This window comes from Carassius auratus, chromosome 48, assembly GCF_003368295.1.
Source record: "Carassius auratus strain Wakin chromosome 48, ASM336829v1, whole genome shotgun sequence".
Classification (NCBI taxonomy): domain Eukaryota; kingdom Metazoa; phylum Chordata; class Actinopteri; order Cypriniformes; family Cyprinidae; genus Carassius; species Carassius auratus.
Window position 1 is genome coordinate 2,998,778 of NC_039290.1, and position 16,059 is coordinate 3,014,836.

Genomic DNA, 16,059 nt, shown 5'->3' on the forward strand with positions numbered 1-16,059 from the left:
TTTTTGTTCGCTTATGCAAAGGAAAACCTCAAAGCATCTTCTGTGTATTGGAGTATTCATTGTATATTTAATGTTAACAAGCAAGGGGATGAATGAAAATATCTGTATTGTTATTAACCAGGAAATTCCAACACTTTAAAAAACACCATATTGCATTTAATTGCTATTGTTAATATATAATACGTGACCATAAACTGTGTGTTCCCGTAATCATCTTTCTTAATCATTCTTTACCGTGCCACACCTTTCTGTTGCAGCCTCCACTGTTCCTTTTCATTCCTTCAGATCTTCCTGTGGCTCTCCACTCTGTCCTACCACAAGTCCCATTGCACCGTTTTTTTCTGTAAGCTCCACACCCTTCTTGGTCTCCTTGTCTCATCCATAAATTCATCTGCTATCCTTCTACTCACTGCTCTATAGATATCTGTGGCTCTTTGGCTGTTCTTTTGTACCCAAACATACATTTACTTTCATACTTTAGTGAGTTTTTCTCCACCTTTCACGCTGGCGGGCACCATCCCATCTAAAGGAGAGGAGGACTTTCTAACGCTTGCTGCCTCCCGGATCAGTCGTCGCAAGCGTGTTATAGGAGCGGCAGTAGGTGTGGCCATGGTTCTGATTCTCCTGGTCACCATCCCTTTACTGGTTCACAACACTAAAGGAGGAGGAGCCGGCAATGCGGGAAGCCATTATGAAATGCTAGGAAGTTGTCGGATGGTTTGTGACCCCTACACCACATCTCATGGCCAGGAGCTAACGGCTGTTTCACCCGCACCTGTTGATTTTCCAAACCGGAAAGGGAAATCTGGGTATCGAGGACCTTCGGGAATGCCAGGACCGCCTGGTCCACGAGGACCACCTGGAGAGCCTGGAAAGCCAGGGCCACAAGGGCCTCCTGGTCCTGGGCCTGGTGGTTATGTGCCATCAGTCTACAGCCCTAAGATTGCATTTTACGCAGGCCTGCGCAAGCAGCATGAAGGCACTGATGTGCTCAAGTTTGATGATGTGGTGACCAATGTTGGCAACTACTATGAGCCCAGCACTGGAAAATTTACATGCCCTCTACCTGGTATCTACTTCTTCACATACCATGTCCTGATGAGAGGAGGAGATGGGACCAGTATGTGGGCGGACCTGAAGAAGAATGGACAGGTAAGAATTTATCATTGTTTGGGGTTGAAATGAAATCTTTGGCTCAAGGATAGTTCACCCCAAAATGAAAAAAAAAAAAAAAACTATAATCATTAACATCTATAATTTCATCCAAACCCGTATGACTTTGATACTTCTGTAGCACAAAATAAAGATATGTTGAAGAATTTTTTCCAAAACAACACTGAACTACACTGACTTTCATTTTAAAAACTAAAAACCTGAGACATTTTTCAAAATATCATCTTATACAGGGGTATAATGACATAAGTATGAGTAAATGATAAAGGAATTTCATTTTGGGGACTTTATTATAGATATTATGTGTGCAGTGAAAAGTAAGAAGTAGTTTCTTCTTTCCTCAGTTCGCTACATTGAGCTTCACCACTAAGGTCAACTTCATTTAGAGGAGTCAGAATAGTTGGATTATGAGATTTTTTTCTTATTAAAATTCCTATTAAATTGTATAATTGATTATCGCACTAAATAACGTGGAAGTAAATTAGACGCAGATGTATTGTTTTGCAAGGCTGACCAGGAGAAGACTAAAAGGAAAATTGTGACATGAATATCTTATCTGTTTGTCCAAACTATCTCAGTTGCATTGCTATATGTTTTGACAATTTAATAATATCATATTTACATCTCACTCATCAACGAAAAATGTGTCATACGACTCAACAGTTAAAGCTGTCATGGTGTGGTCCACTGCCAGTTAAATAATGAATGTACAAAAAAAATAAGTATCCACATTTAGTCATTCGTTGATTCATTGACATTAATTAAAGTCTGAAGGCAGGAAATGAGCAAGAGGAGAAAAGGTTTATCTGAAGTGTTTTTAAGTGACTGTATGACCTTTGTAGATCAAGACACACTCTTGGACCTTTTTATTTGAGAGGCAATCGTAACATATCCTTTTATGAACAGTTTTACCCAAGCACACAATAAATGTTTATTTGTATTTCACTGTGCAATGAAGGTCTGGTGTTATGTTGTAAAAAGAAAAAAGAAAAACCCTCTGGTTTAATATAGTGGCCCACCTGTAAAATTGATAAGAGACATAGTAGATTAAATTGGACTGGCTCGTACAGTTTTGTATTGTCATGCAAGTCTGCTTCCGCTGTTAAATCATTCATAACTCTTAGATTGCATCCACTGCATGCTAAACGTGCCCCCTTCTTTTGCATGTTCATTGATTGCTCATTAATTATCTTTCTGGTCCACTCAATTATGTCCATTTCGAGCACATCAGGTGGCACTGCTTCACTCCTCTCTAGGACCTGAAATGTAATAGAGAAGTGTGTGGGTTAACTGCTCACTACACCAGATAAACTGCAAATGGAATGACACTTCCCCAAGCCCCTAAAATATAGTCAGCAGTCCATTTTTGACACAAATGACAATTTTTGTAGCCTTTAAGATTTTAAAGAGCTCCTAGGATGCTGATTTGTGCAGCTACCTATGGAAAGTACAGAGCATATTTAAGTGAAAAGGATGCTAGATTTTTTGACAGATGCTGAGAGACTGGAATTCTCAGAAGTGTCATCTGAAAGCAGACAGTGGTCCGTTGGGATAAGGAGGTTTATTTTAATTTGTAAAAGGTTATTTTTGAATGCTGAAAAAAGGATGTTCAAACAGCCATGTCTATTGAATATTATAGGCCTATATCCGAAACACAGAGTTCACAGAAAGTCAAAGGCTTTGGAGTGGAGAATCGCAATTACATATAAGGGTGTTTCTTCAAATAAATGCAATTTTTTTATTAAAACATGTTTTCTCTTTTTCTTTGTGTTATAGCTTGTGAAGCAGCTTCATGATTATTAATTAAAAGATCATAATTTCAATTCAAATCTCTTGCAAAACAGTGTCACAGACAGTTGTCTTTTCAGGCAGTAGGTGGCAACAAGTGATTATGAGTGACTCATTGAATCACTTATTTCAACTGATTGGTTCAAAAACGTTGATCCATTCAGAAATGAACCAAGTTACAATCTTTAGGAGCCAGTTCAACAATTTTTAAGTTCAAATGAATAAACATGTGTAGTGTTTCAGTGGTCTGTATATTACCTTAAAATGCAGAATATTTTATGTAAACTTTAACAATAGGCAATTTTTGATTTACATATTTGTGTACATATTTTAAGTCACAGACTTCTTTTTGTTTATTATAATATTTCTTTTTTTAAGAAATGTTTTAATTTATTTAACTGAAAAAAAAAAATGAAATTAATTTTGTATTTTGAAAATGTAAATGCCTTTATGTATAGATCTTATTGCTTTACCTTTGGACCAGATCCAAATGTTTCTAACATTAAAATATGAAAATCCATCATAAAAATATTATGTTTTTAGAACTGTGTATATATTAATCTTTAAATAATTTGAATCCCTATATTTTATATTAAACATTGTTGGTAGACAAATGAATTGAACTAGTGAGAATAGTGTGTTTTAATGGAATTTTATTTTTAAAAGCCCACATCAATAAAAGTGACTATCGTTGAAGAAACACTTTTACAGAAGAAGCTGGAAAGGAACAACACCAAAACAGAAAAAATAAGCAGTGAAATAAATTATAGTTTTTAACCTTCATCTTAAAATCAAGTTTTGACACAGTCGTCTTGCATCTTCATTGTGGAGGTCATGTTCAGTATGGCACCCCAGTGGGTGGCCCACAAGCTCAAGAGCACAAGTGAATTGTGAGACAGACTGAGAAGGACGCAAGGGTAGCCATGACAGTTAAGAGTATGGCAGAATCACCTAGGCTGGTTGACAGAAAGATCAGGGTAGGAAAGGAAGATAGATGGCTTAATAGAAAGCTGCAGACAGTGGGCAGAGAGACGAGACTTCTGGGAGGCTTATACGCATGGACAAAAATGAATACAGAGCCACAGACAGATGGAGAAGCACCAAACATGTCACGGTTTGACAGGTTAACAAGGAATCTTAAAGATAAAAAGACTGGATCCTGACATTAGCATTTGTTTGCTAATTATGGCTGTCTGTGAATGTTAGGGTGCTAATTAAGTGAAAAAAAAGTATCTCAGGTATCCTCTAGAGTGTGTCATGCATGTTGCTGTACCTGGTTGCAGGCCCGCATGACCATCTGGCTGATCATTGTCTGTGCAGTGGTTTTGACAGATAGTGAAAGCTGGTCTCTTGATACCAACTGTGATGGCCTGCTTGTTGTAGGACCTCAGACATGTGAGGCTAAAGTGTCCCAGGAGTTTGGTGAGAGTGTCACTGTTGAATGATCTGTGAGTTAGCACCCTTTGGTACCACTCGAAATGGAAATTATGTAGGTGGATAATAAAGAAAATTCACAGGTAAGCGGGACTGAAAACTAAAGAGACATTTGAAATCATTTAGATCTTTCTTATAGGGATGAGGATTCAATTACAGGACATTTTCTAAATTTTAGAGAGAGAGAAAGAACTTTAAAAGAATGGATTATATTCAATTTTCATTATGTTTCTTTAATAACTTTTTTCCTAGACATATATATATATATATATATATATATATATATATATATATATATATATATATATATATATATATATATATATATATTGCTTTCGAACAAATTTGTTTATGATGAATATTGTTTTTAATTAATTTTAAATTAATTTTAAATTAATTGTCTGCTCACTGACTTCTTTTGTTAGCAACCCCAATCCTTATCTAATTTTTTCCACACCATTGCATGTTAAACCTACTTTAATATATATTGGTTGTTTATTTCAGGATATGTGATATTTAAAACTTAAAACAATTAGAACATTTAATTAATTAAAGAGTGACCCATATTTCACTGTGTGGCGAGTGGGGCGGGGCCGAGAGGCGTGGGAACGAGGAGTGAGGCCAGGTGTAGTGATTGGAGATGAGCTACACCTGAGCCCCACCGCCAGTATCGAGTCCCACGTAGGAGATGGAAGGATATAAAACTGGAGTGACGACCGTGAAGGACGAGAGAGGACCAGGCCTGGGATATTATTTTATGTTTTGGCTTTTATTTGTGCGCGTCAGTCGCCGTGAGGGGCTGACGCGCCGTTTTGTGTTTATTTCTGATTATTAAAATTATGTTTTGATTGTGCGCTGGTTCCCGCCTCCTTCTTCCCGATGAGTAAGAAGTTCATATCATTACACACTGCCTTTTAGTTTAGGATTTTTGCATTTTTGTTTATCTGTAAACTGTGCCAATATATCAGAGTAGATGAATTTTTTTGTAACAATAATTCATAACAGATGGAAAGGATTAGTGGTGTGATCATATATCAATAGTGCCCCCATCAATATTTAATGAGGTCATCTTCATTTTTCTTGTAATTAATTTGGTGTATTGCCCACTGAAAGGGATTCATAATGAAATTTCATCATTATGCATTTAGCCACTGTCTCACAGCGTCTGCCACAGCTGAAAGGAATTCTATACGCAAGAAAATATTTTTACTTGTCAGATCCCATCAAAGTGTTGTTTGGGTCAAAAATCGCACATCACTTAATAATAACTTCTAATTTTTATTCTGTATAATCAGATAACCTCTGCTGATAAAATAAGTGCATAAAGATCTATAAACATATGAAGAGATTTGTTAAAAGCATTTGATGCTGCTAGCATTATTGGTGGTTCTTTTATCGTCCTTGTGGAATAATGGTTTGTTTGCGTTAATGCTAATGCAAGTCAAAATATGACACCAGGGTCATACATCATCTCTGATTTAGCATCTGCATGCTTCTTCCTCATAATTAACGTGTTGTGTGCTGTTAATCTTTTAATTTATGGTCCCTCAGCTTCAATGTAGTTTCCCAAACCCTTTGTCTGAACCTCTGTTCAAAGTAGACTAATCTACACTCTGTCCTTTCTGTTGCTTAATCGTTCCACCATTTCTTTTTCCCCTTTTTCACCTGTCACATGCTCTTTTAATAGACCTCCAAAAGGTCGAGCTCTTTCACACGCTAGTGTTAAAAATGTCATCGCCTGTCTGTTAATGACCAGTACCTGCTCTAATAAATGTCTCCCAGTGCAATGACATGTACATAGTCCGGTAGCGATATAATGAGTGTATTTGGTCATCTCTAATTGTGGTGATCTCTAATTGCACACCTTTTAATTGAACATATGCACGGAGCGTTCTTTAGAACTTCCACATAAATAAGGTAGAGACATAAATAGGTAGAGACACTTGAGACCCTCACAGAAACTTCTCCTTCCCCGTTCTTGTCAGAAACTGAGAAACAAAATAACTGCACCACTGTAAATAATGATCACGGCAATAACATACAGTTTCATGTTATTTAACAGCTTTTAACAACATATCATTTTAAATGCTGAGCCTGGGAATCCCAGGAGAGTACCTAGAAACTTAATTGTACATTTAAATGCTGACAACTAAACATTATCATAACCTTTTAGGTAAACTTTAGCTAGTTAGCGATGCTATCTCGTAAACAACATCATAATGGCATTCTTGAAAATCAATAACTAACTTTCATAGTCTTGAACATATTTTAAAAACACTTATAATGTTGTAAAGCCTTTATTATTTCTCAATTCTACAGCTTTGCAGTAAAATTCACTTTAAAGATTCACTTTTTATTCATAAAGATGACATGAAAAAAATTGCCAAAAATGTCTCCTGGCGGAAAACAAAGACTTTTAAATGGGTCATATGATGCTTTTTTAAAGATCATTATTTTGTGTATTTGGTGAAACAGAATATGTTAACATACTTTAATATTCAAAAAACTCATTATTTTTCAAATGCTGTACATTATTGTTGGTCCTCTATGCCCCGCCTCTCTCAAACGTGTCGTTTTCTACAAAGTCATTGCATGAACATTTGAGTGGTGTTAAGCAAATATTTCCAGATAGTGACGTAGACATGTGGGGGTGTGTTAGAACGAGCCGTTTTTGGGCGTTTAAAGGGAGAGTCTTACCTTTTATAAAGAATATCTCTTTGGATTTGAGTCTTTAGTCTTTGCAACTTTACAGATCTTTATTATCCACCAAAAGCTTGTAACACTCCAAAGAGAAAGAAAAATGTAAATCGCACCATATGCCCCTTTAATATGAAAATGATATGAAATTACCATTATAACCAGTAGATGACAGCAGAGGATCACTCAGTTGCCATTTCAACTCCCTTGTTTTTTCACATCTTGCTTTTGGATTTTGCTTTTGCTATTATAACAAATTTTAGTACTTTTACTGTACTGAAGTATAAAGTATAGCAAATACAAGAAGTCTCGTGTACGGAGCCCCGCACATGACATGCAGGAAAAAATATAAGTCTAAATCGTGTGCACGATTTACTAATTCGTTCCCTCGATTTACTAAAACATGCACAAAAAATATTTTGAAATATTTTTAGATTTAATTTAAAAACAAAATGTTAAATTTTTAAGGAAAAAAAAGAAGAAGAAAAAAACGTAGAAGCTGCTAAATATATTCAGCAAACAGACTTGCTGCTGCTGTAGTTTTGTTACTCTGAATTTAGCCTGAATCACCTGGGTCATTTGATGCACATTTTCCAGAAGTTGATGTGATTCTTTATGGTCTTAATGAAAGTCTGTAACATAGTTTGGTTAAAATTTCTTAATGGTAGTGTAAAACAACACCTTGTTTACCCTGTCAAAAACATCTCTTTTCAGAGCAAGCTGTTTTGTAGCATTTTCCTTTAAATGCAAATGAGCTCTGCTGACCCCACCCCTCTTTTCCCAGCTGCTCTCTGGCCGACTGTTTACTTAGCTGTATTGATCCTGAAACTTGCTAATTAGCACATTATTAGGAAAGATGATTTACAATGATTCATTAAAAAAACCTTATACTCACTCCTTCTGTTGGTGAAGCTGGATCACAAATTATTTGTTTGTGGGACAAATCATTTTTAATTTCATTTCACTTTCTTTTCATTAGCTCTGTGGTAATAAATACAGTTGGATGAGTCTGCAAAAGTATTGTTAAACAGTGTATTCTATGCAAAATAACAGTAGTGCAATGATATTTTTGTACACAGTAAACTATTTCTATAAAAATATCATTGCACTACTGTTATTTTGCATAGAATACATTGTTTAACAATACTTTTGCACACTCATCCAACTGTATTTATTACCACTGTTCTCACATTGCTGCTGTTCATAATGTTTTTATAATCCTACATTGCTATCATATATATCATTGCAATATATATATTGTTGTTTGGGTAGGGGATAAATTAAATGTGTGTGCATCTGAAGCAGATTGGCTCCCTATGTCAAAATCAAGTGGTCGAGGATATGTTGTAAATGTCTCTCGTCGACTTGAAGAAGTGGAAAACACTTCAAAATGGCGGTGGGAAGTTCACGAGTGCATGTCTAAAAGTGAAATGGAACACAGCCTTTGTCTACATCTACTACGGTGGTGAAACAATGGCAGACTGATGACAGCTCACTCAGGATGTCACACAAACAGGCATCTGAGATCAGCTTGATTTGAGAAAGGGGAAATGATTTAACAAGATAAAAATAAAAAAAAAACACTGGGTGGATTTTTAGCATTAAAGGGGGTTTGTGTACACACTGCCAACACACATTTCAGTTCAAACAACTTGTAAATGTGCATGTAGTGTATGATGACCCCTTTAATGCACAGCTCTGTTTTTGACAGTGGCTTGTCTGATGTTTTGTTCTATCTGTTTGCTTTATGACTGTCAGTCATTGTAATGACAAATTGCACAATTTAGCAGATTCACTCACCTAATTTTTGACTACCGTGTTTGTAATTCCTTAAACTGTACATGTGGGTGTTTGGTCTTCTTAGACAAAAAAAACTTTTCTTCAAATTGTGAATGGATTATGTAGATAAATCGAGCAAAGGGCAATCCCCTTATAGCACATTGACCGGAAATGACTGAGCTGGAACTAACCATGCATATAGATTAATTTGGAGTAAACGTCACAATTACATCACTTGCAGCTGTGCGTGTATTGTGGTGGCAGAAAAACACTGGTAACAAATGGAAGGAAAAATCCATGGTATAAGAGAAAAACTATGTTGTTGTGCCTTTGGATGTCAGAATCAGAATGCAGATAATTTTTATATAATAATGTTGTCAAAGACGCCATTTGAAGCTAAACGCAGAATCGCAGGCATTTAAACGGACAAACCATGGACGAAACCTGCTGTGATAACCCTGTTTTAAAGCATAAATTAGATTTGAAAATAGGTCTATATAATATTCACATGGGGTGATATGGTATTAGCCCTATAGTTAAAGCTTGAAATACTATTTAAACCTAAAACATACCATTTACCTATTTTATCTCACAATTCTCTCAAAATTCTGACTTCATTCAACTCAGCAATTGCGAGTTTGTCAATTCTGAGAAAAAACTCATGAAACTCATTATAAACTCATGATTCTGGGCTGAGGGAAAAAGAGAGAATGACAAGTTGACTTTTCTTACCAGAATTGTAAGATATAATCTTAGAATTTAAAGAATTATAAATAATTCTTTAATATAAACTCAAGATGACATTTTTTGTAATTTTATTTTATGGCTTGCTTAGACTGCTAAGTTAAAACTGTCATTTTCTGCCACCAGATAGGCTCCGCCCACAATAAAACCTAATAAATTTTTGCACATACTGAAATTGGACTATAGTCAATTGCCAAATAATTTTAAGGGAAATGGTATAAACTCATTACATACTCATTACATTTTACATGGTGTCACTTTTAAGGGATAGTTCAACTAAAAATGACAATTCTGACATCATGTATTCACACGTGTATGAGATTCTTTCTTCTGCAAAAAAAAAAAAAAAAAAAAGGGTGCTTTTGAGTCAATGGCAGTCAATAGGGACCAAAGTCGTTTTAAACCCTGACATTCCTCAAAGCATCTTTTTTTTGTCTTATAATGATTTAGAATGACTTGAGAGTGAGTGAATGATCACCAAATTTACATTTAAGGTGAACTAACCCTTTAACCAGTTGATTATATCCACACAGTGATTGAAGCTATGTTCACTGAGCTTGTAACTGTTATAGCATGCACTTGGACTATTAGTATGCAATCCCACGCTTTTACAGTATCCCAATTAAGCACAACTCTCTGAAGAAGCTAAACAAATTTTATTCTCCCTTTGAGGCGAAACGGAGCTATTCAAAAACTGTTCCTTTTTTATTTTTTACTTGAGTCTTCCCCCTCCCGTGTGCTCGATCCCTTAGGTAAGTTTAAGAGCTAGTTTTCCATTGTCTCTACTCTAAGAGGTCTGTATATCACAGAGAATGAATCCTGTCAGTTTTATTACCGCTGGAGCATGGCATCACTGATAAAAACAAGACTTTATATACCCTCGCATCTCGCTGCTCTCACAAAACAGCTTTGCTTGATCAGACTGTTATCCGAATCTCCCCCTCCTATTTTCACCTTCAACCCCTGTCTTTCTCCTCGGCTCTGGTTATGTATAAAAATCTGCCGCAGATGTGCCCCGCTCCATCCTTCCCCTCCCTGCTAATGAAAAGGCCTGGCAGAACAAGCCCCCAGCAGGCCCGAGGGTCCCTGCTCACAGCCAGGATCTCGCTGAGATCAAGTAAGCGTGGCGTTTCACAAGTAGTCGGCTCCCATGTCAATATCCATCTCCGGTGCAGTCAACGGCAATCCTAAAATGCCTCTCTCCCGCTCCCTCCAAGACAAGCTTTCATATCACTTATATTTGATAAATGCCGGGAAGCATCTAACAAGCGCGCTTTGCGGGATATGTCTAAACCCCGGGCGCTCAGATTCAGTGTAACTGATCCCAAAAATACAAGATGAGAATCAATGGAAGCCAAGAAATGTCTTAAATGGTCTTTGCCGGATGTCTGCTAATTAAAGTGACCGCTCGTGTTGTCGTATCGAACACAAGGGTATGCCAGAGGGAGAAACTGCCCCTTTGCCCACTTAACCAAAATAATGAGGAGAATGACGTACACTGTGCGTTGATAGGGAGAGGAGGCCAGACTGTCACTGCAAGAAGTGGAATGATGCACATAGTGTCCCTCTCAATTTTATGGTCTTTGTGGATCTTTTTGAGTTTTCTCAAATTGCATTGCAGTCAAAATAATTCAGATATGTGTAATATAAAGAAAATATTGTTGCACTGATAGGTATTCAGTCACACATACCAAAGATTGCATTCACCCAAATGAAAGATTGCATAGTTATATCTGTAGTCATTTGTTTTTTTAGATATAGTTGGAAAAGGGGTTTCTCCAGAGACTAGCAACTCAACACAACTGTTTGATGCAGGCTGAACAGGGACAAGCCAAAAATGCTTTTTCACAACACACTTCAACACAATGAATATCTTCACATGAAACAAGATATACACATCTAAACGTCTATATTATAGTTTGCCATGACTGATATATATATATTTTTTAAATTATATTGACACAATAATTTAATCACTTAACTACAGCATATTGTGCTCAGATAAATGACACTATTCGCTGAGTCGGTTAAAAGTAGGACACAACAACAGTACTCAGAGATTGGGTAACTTATTTATTTATTTAAATATATTTGTGATCATTTAAATAGCAAAAAGTATAGTAGTTTATAATATAGTTGTATATCAATAATGATTAGATTAATAGATTTAATTTAACTATTATCATTAAAGTGATAAATAATAATTGTAGTTATTATTATTGTTACCATTTTTAAAAAAGGAAAATATATTTGTGACAATTTAAATGGCAAAAAAAAAAAATATTATTATTATTATTTATTATTATTATGATTATAACAATCTTGATTTTATTGATATATGTATTATTTAATTATTATAATTAATATGATCAATAATAATTACTATTATTCTGATTAATAAAACATCTTTCATTATGATTTTTATTATTATTAATATTCACAGTTAATGTTACACAGTGAATGTTATGTCTCTACACAGCTTGTTTAAACATGCAATGGTATTTTGTTTTAAATTACAAATGACAAATATCTATCACTGCTATGCAAAATCAATTTAAAACTGATATATTTGTCCTACAGCGCTGCATTGTAAACCTCCCTAACATCATTATACAGATTGGTATTCAATAAAGCATCTAAATGGCTGTAGTCTCCACTCAGGACAATGTGCAGACGTTGACAGTATCATGATGGTAATGGAGTGGGGTTATTAGATTATGGATATGGGAAGGAGTTTATCTCTGTCTGGGGTCAGTGTGTTTTATGTGGGCTGTGGTTGTGGGTGTTTCTCAGGGGAATAACACACCCAATAAAACAAGAGGCTTTTGAGTGAGTGATGGCATGTTATATGAGGATGTTTACTGACACCGTGCATATCATTGTATTTTTTTTCCTAGAATAGACTCGCTCCATATATTTAGGAAACCTGACAGAGATTGAGTGGCTATAACACGGCCGAGCAAAATGCCTGACAACTACTGTCTATCATCTGACACCTGTCTGCTAAAACATTATCCATTTTATTTCTGTTTAGAATACTTGAGTTTAGAGCAGATACAAACAATTATGATAAAATATCACACCGCTAATGTCTGCTTTGTATTGCAAGGATACCAAACTTTAATGGATCTGTTTTACCACAGGTCTTGGTTCTTTTTAATTGCATCTTTATGCAGGAATGTACTTCTGTCTGACCACATGACTAATCTCAATTTAAAATGTTAACAAACAAGTTTCAGATCCACTGCTGGGAGTCAATACGGCTGATCTCTCAAGCAGAATTTAAATGAGTCCAAGTCTCCAGCAAACAGTCTCATTGCGGTTTGCATGATATGTGCGCTTGTGATTAAATTCAGCAGGTCAATACGAGGAAGAGATATAGTACAGTTTTAGCATCACCCATCCCATAAAGTTCTAGCTACATGATCTCTGTCAGCAGATAAATAGGAGAGAGCGTGACTGCTTTCTCAATTGAGGTGGAGGTCAGCGGGCTATCTGCAGCCGCATCCATTTAACCTGACCAGCCCTTGTCAGAGTATCATTTAATAATGACTCCTTTCCACTGCCATACAGATGATAAAAAAGGCAAGACAGCATTTGTATGAAGAGATATGATTACAGCGCAGTATTTTCTAACCTGTTTTGTCTTAAGTATCTTTCTAGTTCTGTAGTACAAACCTAAATCTTTCCAACCTGGAAATGGTTTTATAGTGGTTTCTGCCAATATTTAATAAAAGCATATAATCTGTAATGTAAAAAAAAAAAAAAAAATTTAACTATTATTTCTTTCCCTCAGAAGGAACTGGAAAGATCATGAAATCAATTATAATTCCTAATTTTTGTCAATTAATTTAATTAAAAAAATATTGTTTATTATTTTGAATATTAAAATTTTTAAAATGATTTGTAATTGTTGTTCATTTGTTAATAATATTATTTTTCTTATTTCTCTTCTATAATTAAATAATAATAATAATAAAATATTTCCAATAAAATCTTTACATTTTTGTCTGTTAATTTTTTTTTACATTATACATTATATATATATATATATATATATTAGGGATGCACGATAATATCGGCACAATATCGGTATCGGCCGATAAAAGCTCAAAATGACCATTATCGGTATCGGCCGATATGAATATTTCTGCCGATGAGCCAAACCGATATTCTCCAAGTGAAATAATTGACCTGTTTTTCAGATGTGAATGTCAGTCTACATTTGTAAAATAATACATTTATGGTAGAATCAGTACAGAAGAGATACATGGATTTCTCTTCAGTAAAATTAAAGTTTAAATATATCAGTATATATATGTATATATATCGATATCGGTATCGGCATCGGCCAAAATTATTTTGAAAATATCGGCATATCGAATATCGGCCAAAATCCAATATCGTGCATCCCTAATATATATATATATACATATATATATATATATATATATATATATATATATATATATATATATATATATATATAAAATTACAAAACATTTATATTAAATTATTCATGCTAATATTATGTTATACAGTAATTACCTTTAGTTCTAAAGGTTTAACAAATCAAAATCTTTCCAAGCTCAAAATGGTGTTATAGTGGTTTCTGCATTTATTTTAGAAACATCAAAAATCATACTTATTCATTTCTCCTCTCATATATGATAGTGAAAAAGTCACTGAATGCAGTCTGTGCTTATTTATAATATATTTCACCATCTGAAGTTGTTGCGTCATTTTAAAAGCTCCAAATGTCACATTTCATGATGTTGCGCTTTAGTCGTATTTTGTTGTTTGGTCTAATGATCATCACTAAATGATTATAAATGCTTCATCTACATTTCAGTATCATTCAAGTGTACAGGAATATTGTTGCGATCTGCTCTGTGTCCTTCCTCTAACCATGGCTTCATTTCTCCCGTGTGTGACAGGTGAGGGCCAGCGCTATCGCCCAGGACGCTGATCAGAATTATGACTACGCCTCCAACAGTGTGATCCTGCATTTAGACGTAGGAGATGAGGTCTGTGTGCAGCTGGACGGAGGGAAAGTCCATGGAGGAAACACCAACAAATACAGCACGTTCTCTGGTTTCCTCATCTATGCTGACTGACCTGCTCACGATGCTGCTCTACACACTCAGATGTACTGTGTATGAACACACACACTCACACACACTCAAACAGCTACGTACACACACCAAACAGGCTTGAAAGAAACGGACATGGTTTATACGGAGCAGAAGGGCTTGACATACATAATCGCAACCAGTTTCTTTCATAAAGCAAGGGAATTTCTGACACGCTGTTTGTATGTGTGTAAATTATAACTATACACTACTCCCAAACTTAAATTAAAATGCATATAAATATATGTCTATATCTATCCTGGACAGTGACACACTCATATTTTCATGTGTACTTGTTAGTGTACTTGTCTCCATTTTGTGTGTCATTCAAAACCAGAGATTTAAACTCACTAGTCGACATGCTTTAAATGGTGAACTGAGATGCATTTACACATGGCTGGACCTGAAAGAAAATTAGTGCGTAAATGTCATTTTCACTCACTAGACGGAGCCGTAGTGCACACATATATATATATATATACATATGCGTGCGCACACATTGCAGGGCTAGTGATTAATCTAAGTCTTCTTGTTCAATTTATTTGACTTAAAGTAACTGCTTATGCTGTCTGTGTGGAATTAGAAATATGGCTAATACATGTGGACACACAGGAGTGTAATTACACACAATGGCTCACTACAACCAGATATATAGATTTCAAATCTGTCTAAAGAATATGGGCCGGTCCAGAACATTGATGTATTGATTAAGGCTAATAAGACTCTTCACTATTCAAATTTAACCAAAATACAATGTTTTAATCACACAAATAAATGAAATGAATGAAGGGGAGGATGTTGTTCCCTTCTGTGTAAGTCTAATAAAAGATATTATGATATAAAACTCTGTATGGTATGTATTCAAAATGAAAATGTTACACTTTACAAAGGAAGTGTAACATTTTATATCATATTAGCATTATGTTGCAGAATTATTTAAACAGATATTCTAGATTTATCGATTTTCAATTTAAGAGAAAATAGGCAAACAAAATTAGAAGAAATTAATTTAATTAATTAGGAACGTAATGGCCAATACACTTTCACAGTGATCAATGAGTTTTTATGTATTATATTTTTGAATATGTTTTCTATACAATATACAAATAAATAAATCAAGCTCTATACATTTTTCTGTGATATCAAGCCCAGCAAGGTCACTATTTCATGAGAAACCTCATCAAATAAAAAAGGCCAAAGGTTTGAATGATAAATCATTTCGAAGAAATACAACAGGACGGAGTTGTCGATCCAAGTCAAGCCATGTGCAAATACACCTATACAAATAACATGTCAAAACACCAAAAACATT

At 35.1% G+C, this 16,059-nt stretch overlaps 1 protein-coding gene across 1 annotated transcript in view; it reads left to right on the forward strand.

Moving 5' to 3' along the window:
* Positions 1–16,059, forward strand: part of LOC113065524 (complement C1q-like protein 4) — a 16,181-nt gene extending 122 nt beyond the window's left edge. The window contains exons 1-2 of the mRNA XM_026236835.1: positions 1–1,152; positions 14,553–16,059. The exon at positions 1–1,152 is cut by the window's left edge and continues 122 nt beyond it. Of these exons, the coding sequence (XP_026092620.1) occupies positions 610–1,152; positions 14,553–14,732 (723 nt within the window). The 5' untranslated portion in view covers positions 1–609 and the 3' untranslated portion in view covers positions 14,733–16,059. The remainder of the gene's footprint in view (positions 1,153–14,552) is intronic.